The 17,060-nt window shown below is 36.1% G+C and overlaps 2 protein-coding genes across 6 annotated transcripts in view; both read right to left on the reverse strand.

Annotated features, from left to right (window-relative positions):
- aff4 (AF4/FMR2 family, member 4) overlaps positions 1 to 10,701 on the reverse strand; it is a 33,507-nt gene extending 22,806 nt beyond the window's left edge. For 2 of the 3 annotated variants that reach the window (XM_017308664.2, XM_008426928.3), the window contains exon 1: positions 881 to 1,112. In XM_017308664.2, coding sequence (XP_017164153.1) covers positions 881 to 897 — 17 coding nt within the window. In that variant the 5' untranslated portion in view covers positions 898 to 1,112. Of the gene's footprint in view, positions 1 to 880; positions 1,113 to 10,401 lie in introns of those variants that run through there. The other variant, XM_017308663.2, reaches the window with a different exon arrangement.
- Positions 10,702 to 12,591: 1,890 nt separating this feature from the next.
- zcchc10 (zinc finger, CCHC domain containing 10) lies at positions 12,592 to 16,106 on the reverse strand. Of its 3 annotated transcripts, none has more exons than XM_008426930.2 (4): positions 15,966 to 16,106; positions 15,020 to 15,181; positions 14,673 to 14,714; positions 12,592 to 13,059 (listed from the first exon to the last, which is right to left on the reverse strand). In XM_008426930.2, the coding sequence occupies exons 1-4, from the start codon at positions 16,004 to 16,006 to the stop codon at positions 12,843 to 12,845; spliced, it is 462 nt and encodes a 153-aa protein (XP_008425152.1). In that variant the 5' UTR covers positions 16,007 to 16,106; the 3' UTR covers positions 12,592 to 12,842. The 3 variants fall into 3 exon arrangements, with proteins under 3 accessions (XP_008425152.1, XP_008425151.1, XP_017163957.1); XM_008426929.2 differs by having other exon boundaries at positions 14,673 to 14,717; XM_017308468.2 differs by lacking the exon at positions 14,673 to 14,714.
- Positions 16,107 to 17,060: the final 954 nt, after the last annotated feature.

Genomic DNA, 17,060 nt, shown 5'->3' on the forward strand with positions numbered 1-17,060 from the left:
TAATAAAATGCACACCTGTTTAATGTGCTAGTCAACACTACAAGAATGTAGAAGGTGTGTTTTCTGTCTTACTCATAATTCCTCAGAATAGCCTGGGCACGTTCTTAATTTACCTGTTCACAGTAATCGACAGATTAAAACTGTTCCTGTCAGTTGGGTTAATCTATACAAGCTTACCATTTTGTCATAAACCTCCAAAATGTACAATCTGTGACTTGAATCACAGGTTAGACACCATTTATCTCAATTCCACAAAGTTCCCCCTAAAAATATCTTTATAAGGTCTAGCTTGTTTTGGAAACATCAATATCAAACAGATGGTAATTCTGATGTCGTATAATTGCTTAAATTTACAGTCAGGTCAACTTTGACTTGCATATTTGGCCAAGCCCACATCTGAAGTCCAAGCCCTTCTACACTAATCCAACAAAAAAAGTTAGCGTTTCTAGTCTGCTGCAAAGTTTATTAAAATGCTCTTGTTGCTGTCTAACTCTCAGTAAAGTTTAAATACTATTATTATCCATGTGTAACAGTAGTGAAATCAATAGTCTGCCAAACTTAAAAGGTCAACGTCTCCAGAGTTGGGAACTCCAGTCAAGTTGTAACTAAATTAATCAGCTCATCTGTCTCTCTGCAACTCACAACATAACAGCCAGGCCTTGTGTTATATTCAAGAAAAAGGGAGAGCCGATGGTTATCTGATCACCATGAATACAGGACAGGGCCTATGTCACACAGCCATTATGCAAGCTCAAGCAAACAGAGAAAAGAAATCCAAGTTGGGCATAAAACATTGGAGGATTTTATTCTCGATGGACACGAGATTAAAAAAAAGAAAAAGAAAAAAACGAGCAACTAAGCAAGAACTTGTGCGTCTTACCCTGACTGAGAGGCCATGGCCTCAACCACTGAAACATTGGAAGAAGAAGGGTTCAAAGGATCTCCTAGGGATTCAGAAGTTCTCTCGTCATAACTTCTCAACCTTGACCTGAGCACAGACCGCCTCCTCTGAAGCCCCTTTTCCAGTAAATGTTATCTTTTAGCGTCCAGCTGTAAGACTGCAACTCCAGTTTCTTTACTAGACTCGAAGGTACAGTGCATTTCCTTGGAGTGGAGACAAATCTGACTCAGAGAGGGGAGGGGACTGCCTGCTCTGGGTAGATACCAAGTCTGCAAACAGCGGGGGAGTCACATGCGAGGTAAAGTCTAGAGGCTGAGGCTGCTTTTGTTTCCGTTCTGTTGTTAAAGCATGAATGGAGACCTGGAGAGCTGAATAGCCTGGGGGTGCAAATGTATGTGGAAGGCTGTTTGGAATAATCAGAATCAGCTTTATTGGCAAAGTTTGTGCACACAAACAAGGAATTTGACGTTAGTGTCACTTTGTCCAGGCATTTTAATTGTACATATATAAACTTAGTAGGAAGTTAAAGCTTTATTTAAAAAAAAAGTACATAAAAACAAACAGTGGAAATGACTAACTGTATTGGGGGGGCAGATTCAGATAATTAGGAATATGCAACATCAGGGATGCTGGGTGAACTGTTATTAAATGTTAAACATCAGTCTGTTTTTAACTGAATGCGATTAAGTTATTAAAGAAAATGTTGAAAATATGCTGGAGTGAAATACATATTACAAAATAAAAATTAAGAAGAGTAAATCAAAGTATGAAAACATAACAATACAAGTCTGACAATAAATAATATTTCAAAAAGAGCAAAAGGGGATCAATAAGAGATAAATAAATCTCACCTCTCTCAGAGAGTGGCACTGTCCACCTCCTCCCATAAAAGGAGATGTTATTTTACACCACAGGCCCTCTGCCTGCGTGATGTCACTGAACAGCCAATCAGAATCCATCTTTCAGTCTACAAACTCCCTCCCTCCTCCCCACTCTGCCTCAGGCACAAGGCAAAGCACCCATGGAGTCTGTTAAAGAGACAGTGCACAGGTTTCTACTCTGCTGCTACTCACTAACAAACATGACACATTTTCATCAGCTACGCACGCTGACGAAACAAGCGGGCACATGTGGCATCACCGCATGTTGCAAGAGTTTCCATCGAGTACATGTTGTGAAAATATAAAACTACTTAATCTTGAGTTATCTACATACAAGCTGATTTTAAGATAAATCCTCTGTGAGGGGCATTTTGTGATTCTCTGAAGCCTTTAAGTAAGACAGTAAGAGTAACAAGTTATTCGTGTTTTAAGGGTGTAATGTAGGTGAACTGATCAGCTTTTCCCAGCCTATAATGATTACCATTTTTTTCTTTGGGTTATGACCTTGCAATTACGATTAATATTTTTCTCTAAAGACCACAGCACAAAAAGTTAATTGATGAAGTTAATACTTTTAAATCCAGTAGAAAATGTAGGAGAAACTCAAATTGAGCCCATCAAAGTACTAGCAGTAAAAATTTAAAATGATCAGAGCTTTTACTTATGGAATGGGGGAAAAAGATTTTTCAGTACTTGATTTGCAGATCAATGAGAAACATTCTTGTTATTATTAATCAATCAAAAGCTAATCCTCAGTAATACTCCTGCAACATGGAGAGAACAACCATGTTTGGAGTCTGTTAGGGCATCAACCACAATTTCTGAAAATATCAGCTGGTGGCTGACTGATTAAAAGATGGCAAACATCAATGGGTTGTTATAACCCGTTTCAACATGGTGAGTCAGAATTGGAGTAGTCTCATTTAAAAACCATCACCTGCAGTAAGTAAAACCTTGAAACCTAAAAGAAATCCCACAGTTTAGAAGAAAGACCAGATGAAGGAATATCACTGCTGCATTGGAGGTTTGGACGAAATTGCTGAGTCCTCAGGTTTTCCTCTCTGGTGATATCTGAATGGCATCATTTCTGCCAATGCATTGGAAAGCCCCATCACTCATTAGTATTGCTCAATAAGACTAGGAGAAATAATGAATCATGACAGGCCAATAAACACAGGATTCACAAAAGTTGTAACAATCCTACTACAAGTCTTCTTCAAAACTAGGGGTGCACTGATTGGAGAGTTTTGACCAGTCACAGACTTATAAAGAGCTTGATCTGCTGATTCCAATTTTGGAAGATGACCATTTGCTTTGTCTCAAAAGTTGCTAAATATAGAGACAAAAGATGATGGATTGGCAACAGAGAGGTGACCATTGTTAACCGCACACATGCAGACATGACCTGGTGGGGGATCCATCGGTCAGCCCTCCGACAAGTCAGAGCAAAAGGGGACAGCAGCTGATAAAATCACTGGATAAGACTGGTTTCAAAGCTGATTGCCCTTTACCCAAAATTAAGGACATCGGCATCAATTTATCAACACGCATCTACTCAAAACAAATAATCCCGTCAAGTAAAGCACATCCAACTTTCTACTTATTGTTGAAGGTACCAAATCAAATCATCTGTCCTCACTGATCCCAGCAATATGCAAATCACTAAAAGCAACTGAAGCCCAGCTAAGAAGATCCTATTACAACAAGCAACAATTGCTCAGGTTGCACAATATTCCACTCTTGAAAGTAAGATTTCCTCAGAAAACAATGCTTATCATACTTAAAGAAAGCATTTTATCCTCTGCAGATCCAATCTACCTGTGGTATGTTTTACAGAATGAAAAAAGCTGACTCTAGAAATACTGTGGCGTAACACATTGAATGATGTATTGCACAAGTTACAAGTATCTTTGAAACAGAGTGCACATGAATATTAAAAGCATAATAAATGTTTACAAGGCTGAACTGTATCAAAGTTTTACAAGTGGTAAAAAAAAAAGGAAAAATAAATGTTTTCACAGCTATGTTGATATAGCTATCAAAGGAACATCCAATGCACCTCAGTTGGAAAGTAAGGGGAAGTAATGGGTGCAGACGGGGGTGAGAGCCGCCCCCCACCCCGGTGCTTTTGAAGTGAACCTGCTGACGGCAGGAATTCCAGAGAGAGCATCAATTCAGCTGAACCTTTCCTCTGTAAGCAGCTGCTTAGGGAGGAATCCTGAGGGCTGCTGTTATAATCAAAGTGCAAAAAAATTAGAAACTGTCCTGAAATAATGGTTTTCACGATGTGACAATCTCAGTTGCAAATTTAAGTCTGTTCGTTTCCAGATACACTACAGCTGCCTTTAACTCATAGTTTGTGATCAATAATAGCCAGGGTTTGCAAAATTCCTAGCAATAATTTCAATGCTTGGTTTGGCATTTGAACTGAACATAGCTCAAGAATCTTTGGTCTGGTTTAAAACCTGCAGGTAAAAGGATTTAAAGGCATAAGGAAGAAAAAAGAAATGTGTTTTGACTGACTCGTCTTTGCTGCTAGAAAGTCTAGAACCTATATGATCAACTAATTGGAAAAATAAAGCTACAGATGCGATAAGCATGCAAAGATCTAGCACTATATTTTTTCATAAATTAAAATTTGTATCAGTTAATGGAGCAAAATCAAAAGGTGACCTTTTTCTCACACTAAGTTTTTTTTTTTTATACTTGTACAATACAATGATCAAATCGAATTAAATTCTTTTTAAGACTCAGAATCTCCGAACTGTGAGTCTTTTTCTTTCTTCTTAAAAAAAAAAAGCTTTGTAAAACATTCTCCACCTACAATGTCTTCCCTGAGCCGTCAAATGCCTTCAGCAGACCCAAGTCTTAAAAAAATTTACGCACAAATTATTCTTTTATAGAGTCTTTTGAGCTTTTTTAGTTTGATTAGGTAAGAGGGTTATCCCAAGTGCAAAAAGTGAAAACTAGGACTGAAACTGAATTAATAAATAGTACATTTCCAGCAGCCTCCTAATGTTTTATTTTAGTTAGATAATGAATTGATTATAGCGGAAAGCAAACTTTGATATTACCCTGGATTATGTTTGCTTGTAGCCCATCTCAATCAGCCAATGTTCCAACTCTGAGCGCCAACACAGATAACACTGTTCTGGGTACTTTCTACCAAACTACAACTGGAACATGACACACGTCTTCCTGTTACCTTGCTGAAAGAATGCGTCATTCAAACCAATCTACTTTTCAGAAACTTTTCAACATTTGTTCGAACCCTTGATTAAGTTTGGTCAGTTTTAAAAGAAATTCCAAGATTCACCTTGCTCCAAGAAAATAGGAATTCAAAACACCATGTTTGGATTGAACAGGTGTGAAAACAGCAGTTAAGGAAATTATACTATTACCGTATTTTCCGCACTATAAGGCGCACCTGAAAACCTTCAATTTCCTCAAAAGCCGACAGTGCGCCTTATAACCCAGTGCACCGTATATATGGACCAATATTGAGCCACAACAGGTCTAGCAGCTACGGTAAGCAGCCGACGACTTCATTTTCCCCCGTAGAAGAAGAAGTGCGCAGTGCATGCTGGGATAGTTGTCAGAATGCTGGTTTGTTAATAAAGTTTGACTGACCTATCTACCTACCGACCTGATAATCGGGTCGTCTGCAGGTCATTTAGCACCACGTTCTCCAAGAACATGCTGTGCACGAACGGAGAAGGGTCACCATCGTCCGCCCACGCCCCGGTCCAGTCGCAGAAGGCTCTCCTCGCCGACCCGAGTCGGACTGTTTTGTTGACATTCTTTATGTCAACAAAGTGGCTTTAGATATTCATCCGGGGTGTTTCGACTAGGGCTACCAAGGGACCAGCCCCTATACATTTAAAGCCGGAGGGAACGGGGGAAGAGAGACAGAGACCGCGGCGGCAGCGTGTCGGTTGGTCTGTGTTACCCAGAAAGCAGTTGGGCACAATATCCCAACACCGTGAGTGAAACAACGACTGGGGCAGCCTAAAGTACTCGGGGACCACTTCTTTACAAATGGGGACCACTTCTTTACAAATGTGGATGTGTAATAATAGAGTACGGAACAAATCGGCAACTGAAACTGCAGCGTCTATTCTCTGCGCCTTATAATGCGGTGCTCCTTATATATGGAAAAAGTTTTAAAATAGGCCATTCATTGAAGGTGCGCCTTGTAATCCGATGCGCCTTATAGTGCGGAAAATACGGTATATTGTCATGCTGACCACAAAACATGCTGAGAAAGGACTACAGAGGACTCAAAGTTAGTAATTTTCAGTATCTGAAATGCATTTTAAACTGAAGTCAGAAGATTTGACAAGCAAATTAAAATAAATCTGTATTTTCCACGTGTTGCTACATGTCTGCACTTCATTCAGACTGTGAAAGAAAAAAAATCAGAGCAAATAAGAAGACGGCTGATCTGAGCTCAGCTTCATGCCTGTCAGAGTGCTGGGTTAGAAAGCAAAATCTCAGTTAAATCAACAATTTACAGGGATTACACGTGAAAACAAGAGTCACTATCTACAGTTAGTACTCCTAACTACAAAAACCAAACATTACTGCTACAACTTCAGATTTCTAATATATGGAGACTTTATTAACTACGTATGGAAACAATATAAGCATTGAAGGCAATGGACGTATAATTCTAAGTCACAATATTTTGTTGTCTTTATTAAAAAGTTGAGAAAGACTGTTAAAAAGTTCATCACGATCCGTCTAACTAGAAATCTGCCAAAATACAAACACAATGTTAATAGAGAAGCTGCAATATCAAAACAGGAACAGCACTGCCATATTTTAACATGTGAACACGGCATTTGTTGATAATATTTTGTAACCAACAGTGAAAACACTGTTTAAAACAGCAAAAAGAGGAATCTTAATCTCAACCCAATGAGGTCTGCAAAAACCAATGTTACATTTGACAGCAAAGCAACTTTATTATCATTTTGTTTGTCCCATTTTAGCAATACAGGTCTTTAAAAAAATTTTTTTTTTGGGTTGTTGAGAAATTGTATTTTCTACTTACACAATTTTGTTTTTATTTTGTTTTTAAGGTAACACCTGTTTAGGAGCAGCATAAAGTAGCCTTTAGATAACTATTGTGCGTTTACTTAATTGCTTATTAAGACATTCTGACCGTGTTAAATGGACTTCATTATCACAGGAGAACTTTGCTACTGAGAATACGACACTTTCTTTTTCTCAGTAACAACAGGGCACTCGTCTATGCCTAATCAGCATGACATGATGAAAATTAAACCCCAAAATTTAAATATATAACTTTGCAAAATAGCAACATAGCGCACATAAACTGTATCCGTGCATTTGATCATTTCAGGCAAACGACTCTTTGTAGAACATCCTACTCTGACACTTTTACAGTTTGTTACACTGATCCATCTTTTTTTTTTTTTTATATTTCCCGCAAAGCACTTAACCTGCTTACAAAGGACATTGTGCTCAATGAATTCCATTAGTGTTTATGAGACATCTGACTCCCCCGACGCAACACAAAGGCTGGTATTGTAATATTTTTGAGGCAAGAACAAAGTATTTCACAGTCCATGTCTGCGCCAGATCACAGAAAGCAGAACGGCCTTAATGAGTTTCACCTTCACAGCACTGCGTAGCCACATGAGAGCTTAACTCTCATCCTACAGAACAAAAGCAGAAGAACAGATGCACGAGGTCAGGACACAGAGAGCTGCAGATTTTTTTGCTGTGTGAGCAAGAGCTCTGAGAGACTGAAAAAAAAATACAGCTACTGATGCTGATAAGATTTGGACTAATTGAGTTGGCAGACTCTGCAAGAGCAACTCAAGCAACTTACCCTTGTCAAGCTAAAGAAATATTATTTGATTATAGACCTAAATACATAACCTTACCAACATTTAATTAAATTCTGACAGCCGATGCTCAAAAGTATCAGCTGTCTTTGCATTATGAAAACAATATGATTTTAACCTCTAAACTGAATCCAACTTTTAACAAAAAGGTAATCTATCCTGTCTTTTAAAATCTGGCCTGAACCGAGCATCTCTCATTTCCAAAACCTTCAGTCAGGAAAACTGGATTATAGTGTACACTAGCTGTTTCAAAGCCAAAGAAAACACACACTCTGTGCGCCGTCTGGACTGGACGAACAAATCACTGAAACATCTTCACAGAGCATGTGCCCTTTGCCGTGGCAACAAGGGAAACAGCTTGACAGAAGCCCCCAGGCAAAATTTAAACAGGATGCGAATTCAGTGCGAGCCGTGTGACAGGGAGCACAGTTACACATTACTAATGTGTTGTTTGCTTTAGCTGCTTGTTTTTGTTAGTATCATTCAAATCATCTGGCGAAGTTAACATCTGGCATTAATCTTACTTTGCTTTTGCATCATTTGTCTTCAGTGCAAGCAAATACAAACTGTTACAGCCAGGCTTCATAGAACTGCATGGAAAACGAACCTCTGTTACACAATTGGCTATTTTTAATCAACAGATTATCCGACTTTAAAGTATATGTTAAATATTTTTCACAAATTTGTCAAAGATCTCATTTACAAATATTTTAACATGGCTCAATTAATCAGTCAAAGAGCTTCGATTTTGTTTTCCAGTAGTAGAAAACAAAGCAAACCTTCAAAGTTTGGCAAGAACATGTTGCTGCTCAATAAGAGTGATAAAATGCCATTGACCCTACAGGTGGATAACTTTCTTTGCCAAATCATGGTGTTGAAAAACATAAAAGTGAAAGGAGAACTCTTGCTAATTTTTGCCTTCGTACAAACATGTAATAATAGGAAGTTTGAACATTGACAACAATGAACATTTCTACCATCATAAACTGGATATATGATTTCAAGCAGTATAAAATGGATTTAGAGAAAAATTGATCATACAGATTTAATTTCACTCCACCAAAGAGCTCACCTGCTGATTTTGAGAATTTTAATGTGTAAAATAGTAAATAATGTGCTCAATATTTTTTGCTAGAGGTAGTAGTTTTAAATCTAAAAGTGAAAAAAAACATTCCCTTTCAAGCCCGAGTCCTTAAAAAACTTCTTTTTAAAGTTCAGATTATTATTTTTTAAGTTCTTGACCCAAAATTACAGATTAGATCAAATGAAAAAAATGGCCAATTTTAATCTCCGATTGATTATTCTTATTTTAACCAGTCAAATTTCTGAACAGGGTAATGTTTAATCCACTTAATAAGGCACCAGACTTCGACACGGGACTGTTTATCATCCAAACGGCTTATGTCTAAGCTCTGTCTTGATTAAATCTGTGAAGGTTCAAATCTACCTGCCATAACAGTCCCTGACCTTAAAATGACCCAAACAGGGAAGTGTCAACCAAAATCAACAGGTAAGGAACTTTTGCTCATGTGGCACACCTGTTCTTTTTAATACCGACCTATAAGTGGTTATGTATTGAAATCAATTATGCTTGTTTTAAACATCTACATCATCACCTTTTCTATTAACATGTTATTTCAAAACTTTACATCTTTAAGTATTTTACAAGTCAAATTTGTATCCAATTATTCAGAAATGTATAATTACACAAATCAAATTTATGCCAATGTAATCTAGTTATTTAGAGACACGAAGTCTAATTCAACTAGAATTATATTATATTACAGTGAAACTCAGCTGATAACATAATCTCAAATCTGGAGACGCTTTTCTCAGTGAATACAGATTTGCAGTGGAATTGACAAAATCCATTCAAACATTTAAAAAAATTGGCTGATTTTAAGCTTTGGGTGATTGATTAAGGCAACTGTAGCCAAATGACAGAGGTTGCTTTGTCTAAGGAAACTGATGACTGCATCAAGTTACTGACTTATGTATTTGACTGGCAAAAGGGAACTTTAGACTTGTAGTGCATGCTCTGGCCCTTCCCCCAGCGCATCGCTTAAAAAGGCTTCCTAGAAACTGAAGTCAGCTTTCCTTCCAAAAACAAATTCTACTTTTGCATCAGTATTAATTTTAATTGGTTGCACATAGAACAACTGGTGAAACAAAACAAATTTATGTAAAATAAACAACTTGCAAATTCCTCTTACCGACTTTGGGAGTATCCAGAGTGCGGCTCTTATATAATCTTGGACATTATACATACATCAACAGCGGATTATACACATAGTGTATATTTATTTGCCCAAGTAATAAAAGGCATTGTTAATGCAGAAAACATAAATGTGAGGCTTTTAGACTTACATTATAGAAACAAAAACAACATAGCTTCCACCTTAATGTTTGACTCAGTTTGCCACAACGAAATCCCCAAAACACGTACAAAAGTACTCTACACTTTAGCTGTAAAATAAAGAAAGTTTCCCACGAACAGAAGTCAAAAAAGACCCAATTTCTGATCTAATTTAGGTTTAAAAAGAGGTGAACCCGCAGGACTACCTGCGTCTTTAAGCAGAACGTTTGCTAGCTAGCGGTGTTTAGCTGCTAAGCTAGCGGCTAGCCTGTTTAAAACATTTTATTTTTTACGGAAATTGAAGTTAACAGTCACTTCAAACGTAACAAAATTACATAGCAGGGTTATTTGAGAAACGATACCTTTCCCGACAGTGACTATCCTTACCTCTTGTCTTCTTTTTAGGCCCAAACCATTCTAGCTGTTGGAAAGCTCTTTTCTCTTTGTCTTTTTCCACTTCCAGTTAGACGCAAAATGGACTCAGCTAAACAGCTAAATTACTGAAACCGAATGGACGGTTCCCATGGTTTTCTCAAACCGCAACTGCACGCCAAATGGGAAGCAAAACGGGATCATTTTTTCTGTCGTTCATGTTCTTATATCTAAATAAAAGTGACTGATAGCTAAGTTAAGCAGCCAAGCAGGTACAACAGACAGGAGTGGATGGCAGCAGCCAGTGTTGCATTCACTATCCGTCAGAAATATGTCAAACACAACCATCCTTTGAAAAAATATTGAACAGCTTAAACACCGTTGTTATTTAAATAAAAGAATGAGAAAAACAGGCCCCTGAAGGGCAAAATAAGAATATAAAAAAAATAAATAAACCCAATCTTCAGCATACAAAAAGTATTTAAAAGGGATGAAATCAAGAAATAAGAGAAATTGTCAAAATATGACATATAAGCTATAAAATCGTACATGTGAAAAGGCTGTTAAATTAATTTTTAAAAGTATTTCCAAATAACCGTTTTAATGTCTAAGGATTATGCAATAGATATTTTCTTGTAATTTGTTTCCTTTAATTTACAATTATTTCTGCGCATTTGAATAAATCGTTGCAGGTTTCCCCTGTTTTTATGTAAAATACTGTATTCAATGGCTACATTGAGTAAAAATCACCTTATCTAATTGAGAGAATCAGATAAACCTGTTTTGTTTACACTGAGTTCGAGGCCAGCAACTTGGGATAATTCCACTTGTACTTGAACGCAGCATTTTAGTGACGTAAAGGTTGCCCATGTTTTGACGTACAGAAGGGAATCACGCACGTCGTCTCATTGTTCCCTGCTGGTCATTTGAGAGCTCGTTATTTAACCATAAAAATTAATGATCTATTCCGATTGTTACGCACTTTTGTAAAATAAATGAAAGGATAAATAAATAAATACAAATGCGCTTCTATATGCATCATTCCGTTATGCATATAGTTATGCAATATGGATGTTGATTGATTTTGCAAGAACCTGGTGAGTCTATGTTAGCTTTGTGGGTAATTCTGAAGTCTTTGAAAGCAGCAAAGCAATACCTATGAATACTTTTCACAAACCTGTTAATATCACTTCCTCTGATTACGTAGGAAATACATTTTGATGACAAGAAAAAAAATACACTCAAATCAGTAGTTTTTGTTTTTATTCAAATCAGATTTGAGTTAATATAAAAATAACCATTCACATGGGAGTTTTATCTTTTAATCAGTGAACATTCCCCCAGGGTGGTGAGCAACCAAAAGGTATTGTACTTTGCTAAGGCGTATCTCAGCTCTGAATAGAGGACCAGTTCACTGGAGGTCATTCACTGCCGTCGACCTCTTGGCCCCAAAATGATTCTATAGCCTCAAAGGCTGACCTCCTCCACACCAAACACACTTTAAAGATTTGCCTGCAACATGAGACATAGCTTGTGACCAGACCAAATCAAGACAAAAAGGGAATATATTTCTATGCTTCATTTACATACCCAAAGGGCTTTTTGCTTCAGTTGGAAGAAAATGTTTTAACATAAAAAAGAGCTAGTTCATTCTTTGAACCTTTTCACAATTTGCCTGGTCATAATCACAACCTTCCATTGATTTGGTAGAAATTTTCTAAGATAGAATAATACAAAGTAGAGCATGATTATCGTCATTGCTATCGTTTTTTCTTAATTAAAAATCTTGCTTTAGATCTCTGGAGTATTTGGACTTGATAAGGGGCCATACAAGTATAAGCCATTTTCTATTTTCCGGTTCTTATTTATAATAAATCATGTTGTTTTCCCTCCCGTTCACAGTTACAGACTGCATTTTGATAGAGAAACCTGATACAATATGTTCACATTTGTGGTTATAATGTGAAAAAAAATTGAGAAGGCTAAAGGGGTAGGAATACTTTTGCAAGACACTATTTGTAAGCACAAACAATAATAGGCCAAGTTTAATTATTAGTAAGAAAAAAATATTTTTACAGTAAGAATATTTATTTTGTTCAGCGTACACTATAATCTTAAAGTTTATTCAAACAGGTTGACAGGGTGTACAGAACCTGCTCATCTGGAAACACTAAGTACAAAACTAAAAAAAATGAACTTGAATAATTGTGTGTTCCTCTTGACAGGTTTTAAAGTTTATTTTCTTGCTAGAAATATAAACATTAGAAAATGTCTCAGCTGCAGAAGTAACAGCAGAAAAGCGTTTAAAACTCAAGGGGAAACAAAGCTCAAGACTAGCCCACCCTCCTTAGCACACTGCTGTCATTTTCAACCAGCTGCGGTTTGCTTTTAGAAAAAGAACATTTATTTGAAACATTGGGTATTGTCAAGAAATTTCTCCTTAATTCCCAATATGTTTATTTCTTCTTTTTCTTCTTTTTTGGAGGTCCCTCATCTGAATCGCTGCTGCTTTCCGAGTCTGAGCTCTCTGATGAAGGGGATGAGGAGGAGGAGGAAGAAGAGGAGGAAGAGCTGTCGCTGTCTGAAGAGGAGCTGGAGGAGTCGCTGCTGTCTGATGAGTCACTGGACGAGTCGTCTGAGTCGTTGCTGCTGTCGTTGCTCAAGTCTTTTGCCCTGAGAGCAAGAAGTAGAGCGCAGAGTGAGAAGGAAACGTAACTGTACCCGTTACATTCACCGGAATGTTCCATGGGCTCTTATCACTCTCGTATTAAATTAAAAAGAGCTGGACAGCGGTGAAAAAGTTTAACCTTTCTAAATGTTACAGTTGTTCTTACAAATTTGTAGTTGACAAAACGTACTCTACGATCACTTTAAAAATATAAAACAAAAACAGTTATATATGTTTTGTCTTTAGTAAATAATCTAATATGCAACTATGACTTATTTCAGCCATTTTGATGGTCAGATGTGTGTTTTGATAATGAACAGACTGCCAACAGCAGTCTATGTCAGAGAAATAAAAGCTGGACCAACCGTTCTACATAGAAATGTGTTACTTCTTTCCAGCAACCATATAAGAAAATTATTTTACAGCTTTCTCAAACTATATGTTATGACTCTTGTGTTTGGAGACACAATGAACAGCAAGAGCAAAGAAAAAACAAAATAGATCACTGAGGTAAAACTTTCAAAGCCAATCAATAAAGTGAAGAAAGCGGTATGTGCTCTGCATTTAAAAGTGTTGAACAGTGTGATATTCTGCAAATGTTGAGTAGATCTTTTTAAGCAGTTGTCTTGGGCTGTAGGTCTTCATGAAGCATAACATGTTTAAAACACAGAGCACACAAATGTTGGAGAGGAAATTACAGCCTGTTTAATTTAACTAGCCCAGTTTAGTTGTTCTGCTTCTAAATAAGCAATAATAGCATAACAATTTTCAACTAATTCGCAATTAAATGAGCTAAAGAAAAAAAAACAGAACATAGAATTAATGTAATCTCTTAAAAATGGTTTGCTTTAAACAAACAGAGCATGAATGACTTCTTCTATTGGTATTCCTGAAAGCAGGAACAGCAGAAAGCAGAAACGATCTAGATTCTAACAGACCTAAACTTTAAAGTATTGCCATTATTACAATTCTCCACTAGAGTTCGCTGTTGAGTCATAATTTTTTAAACAGTTGATTTGATTTCAATTTAAGGTTAGAAGCAAGAGTATATGTTTCAATAGAATAAAGCAAGTGTACATTTTAAATTTGATTTAAGATTTGTACATTACTTGCTCAAATTATCCTGTCAGCTGATGAACATGAGAATTCACAGTTTTTATCACAGAAAGATGAAGCATTAATTACAAATGAGACATCACTGATGTAGAGGTGCAGGGTGTTTCTCAATATTCAAAGGCTTTATTGCTCTACACAGCAGTCCTGGGGTTCAATCCCTGACCTTTAAACCTTTGATACATGTCTTCCCCCTTCTTTCTCTACTTGTTTCCTGTATGATTAATATACATAAATGACACAAGTGCCACTAAAATATTTCACCATTAAAAAAAAACAAACAAAAAAAAACAATTACAAATTTACTCCTCCCTCTTGTTTAGATCTGACCATTTGGACCTGAAGTATTTCTTTTACATGCAAATTGAGGTGTCTGCATCTACCATATATTTGTATGTAAGATAAATTATTTAAGGAAATAAATAAAAATGAGTACATATGCTTTTTCAAACACCTAATAGGCTTAAATTTAATTAAGTTAAAATAAAGAAAAAAATAAACTTACTTCTTTTTGATTTTCTTTTCAATGGAGCTTTCTCCTCCTGGTCTGCTAACAGGAAAAATGCCAGTGACAATGAATGCATTACAGATATATTTGTGTGCGTCTGTATCATTTTATAAAACATTTGAATTGGAATTGAAACAGATCAATAAATGGCAACCAAATCCAAATATTAAAAGCTTACACTGATCTAAAATAAACTCTGACATTTGCTGGATAGTATATACTTTTATTGAATTATCACATAGAATGATTACTGCAAAGTTCTACAGCTCGGATTCAGGATTTTAGTGCACAAGTGGATGCACAAAGGAAGAATATCTCGTAGCATAAAGGGATGAAGCCCTTACCCTGTGATGCTGAGAGGTTTGTTTTCATTTTCCTTCAGCTTCTTCTTCATCTCAACTGTTCTTGATGGCCTGTGCAAATATTTTCGTTTCCCGGTGCACTCATATGTCCAGTGTCCCATCTCCAAGCACTTCTGGCATCGCACATGTTGTTTGTTTGCCTCCCTGTAGACAGAAAAAAAAAGACAAATATTATTTAAAGTAGGTGAGTAGAACATGTGCATTATTTTTATTTAACTTAGTAATTTTTATGACATTTTTTAATATATTTTTTATTTTCATAGAAAAATTTATTTATGTTTTAGAAACAGTTTTTTATCCAAGAGCAATCATGGCTAAATTAAAAAATATATATCTTGCATCCTTTTCCTGTGTGCATCATCTTATTTGTATCAGTGGCCTTTTTGTATAATCTGTATCATTTATAATTTTATTCTGGTCTTTTTAACTTCTATACCACACACTGACTAAACTGCACCCTTTTAATTGAATTGTTCTTTTGTAAAACATGACTAGAGTTGTTTTTTTTTTGCCTGATTGACTGACTGATATTGGAAAGAGGAATGAAGTCTGTAGATCTTCGTTTGAAATACAATTTTTTTCACATTAATATACTGGTTTGGTATAGCTATAAAATAAAATTCCATGAAAAATATTTATTTGCCACAGTTACTACATGCTACTCCCGATACAACTTCCACATCTGACCTATAAGACTAAGTAAACGCCTCAGTACAAATATGCCAACAGAAAATAAAAAAAGATCTTGTAAACAGAAGCAGCGAAGGATCTGCGCTCCCCGTTTTCTCTACTGTAGTCAGTACTGACTTTCTGCGTGTAAGATGGCGTCTAACGACCTAAATTTTGTTGGTGTTAAAAAACAGAAAGCTCAGCTCACAAACTGTACAACAATTTCACTGTTACTTCCAAATATACAGGATATACTTACGCTTGTCTCCTCGCAATTATTCTGTGCATGGGAGTCGCCATGTTGCCAGGTTTAGCTTCTTCTTCGTTTCTACCCCTAAAGTCTACAACAGCAACAGCGCCTACTGGAGTCGCAACATCATCATGACACCTCCGTCTTGTTTTTTTTTTTCATTGGCAGTTGCCAAAAAATGCTAAAGGTTGTATTGCTGCCACCTAATGATATGGAATATGGCTCAAAATGTCTTTATTTATATTGCAGTAATCAACTTTATTTTAAAAAAAACACAAGTGTTTTGTGTGTCTGAATTTCTCTGTAATATACTTAATAAATGAAATATTTCTTTATTTTTTATAAATGTGTTCAATATTAATATCCTTCTTATCTCATATCTATCTTCTACAAACTCAAATATTATGCTACATTGTCTAATTTCCTCCACAAAGTTGACATTTTCCTGTATTATGTTGCTGCATTTCGAATAATGAACTGTTATTCCTGTTGTTGCCTTTTTGCTTCCCTATCTGCTGTTTTGTTTGCCTTAATTCAAATATGTGTCGGAACTTCAATAAATATCGCAACATGTGTATCCTAAATAAGGATTATTAACTGCAAGATCTGTACCATGAACAATATGCAAAAGTTAGAATCTCTGCGAGTTACTGGTACAACAACTAAATAATAATTATTGTATTTCTAATAAAAATTCTAGTTCATTATTTGAATTACTATATTTTAAACTGGCTAGTGCTGAACTGGACTCTGAACAAATTATTTTTTTAACCTTTTTGTAGTTTTTAAGGTCTTATTTCTTCTATCCATTGTACTGCTAATAATAAAGCTAATTTCAATAATTTCAACTTTTTAGATCATGGGCCCACATAGACTAACACTTTATATTCTAACAAGAATGAAAACAACCTTACTGTTTCCGAATGATGTAAGTGGTCTTATGCTTGAATTGTTGTGGAATGAAATCAGTTGAGTTCTGATTACAATTTTGAGTTCAAATTCTAACAAGAATTAAATTAAGAATTATGCCTGTTTGTTTTAGGAATTGCCTGGAGATATTTGATTGTATAAAACACTTAATTTACACTAAATGTAAAATAATAA

The sequence above is a fragment of the Poecilia reticulata genome, chromosome 14 (genome assembly GCF_904066995.2).
Source record: "Poecilia reticulata chromosome 14, P_reticulata-male-v2, whole genome shotgun sequence".
Lineage (NCBI taxonomy): Eukaryota > Metazoa > Chordata > Actinopteri > Cyprinodontiformes > Poeciliidae > Poecilia > Poecilia reticulata.

Coding starts and splice junctions, on each gene's coding strand:
- zcchc10 (XM_008426929.2), bottom strand. CDS start 16,006: ATGGCGACTCCCATGCACAGAATAATTGCGAGGAGACAAGC. Junction 15,182..15,965: donor ATAATTGCGAGGAGACAAGC/GTAAGTATATCC, acceptor TTCTGTCTACAG/GGAGGCAAACAAACAACATG. Junction 14,718..15,019: donor AAACCTCTCAGCATCACAGG/GTAAGGGCTTCA, acceptor TTTTCCTGTTAG/CAGACCAGGAGGAGAAAGCT.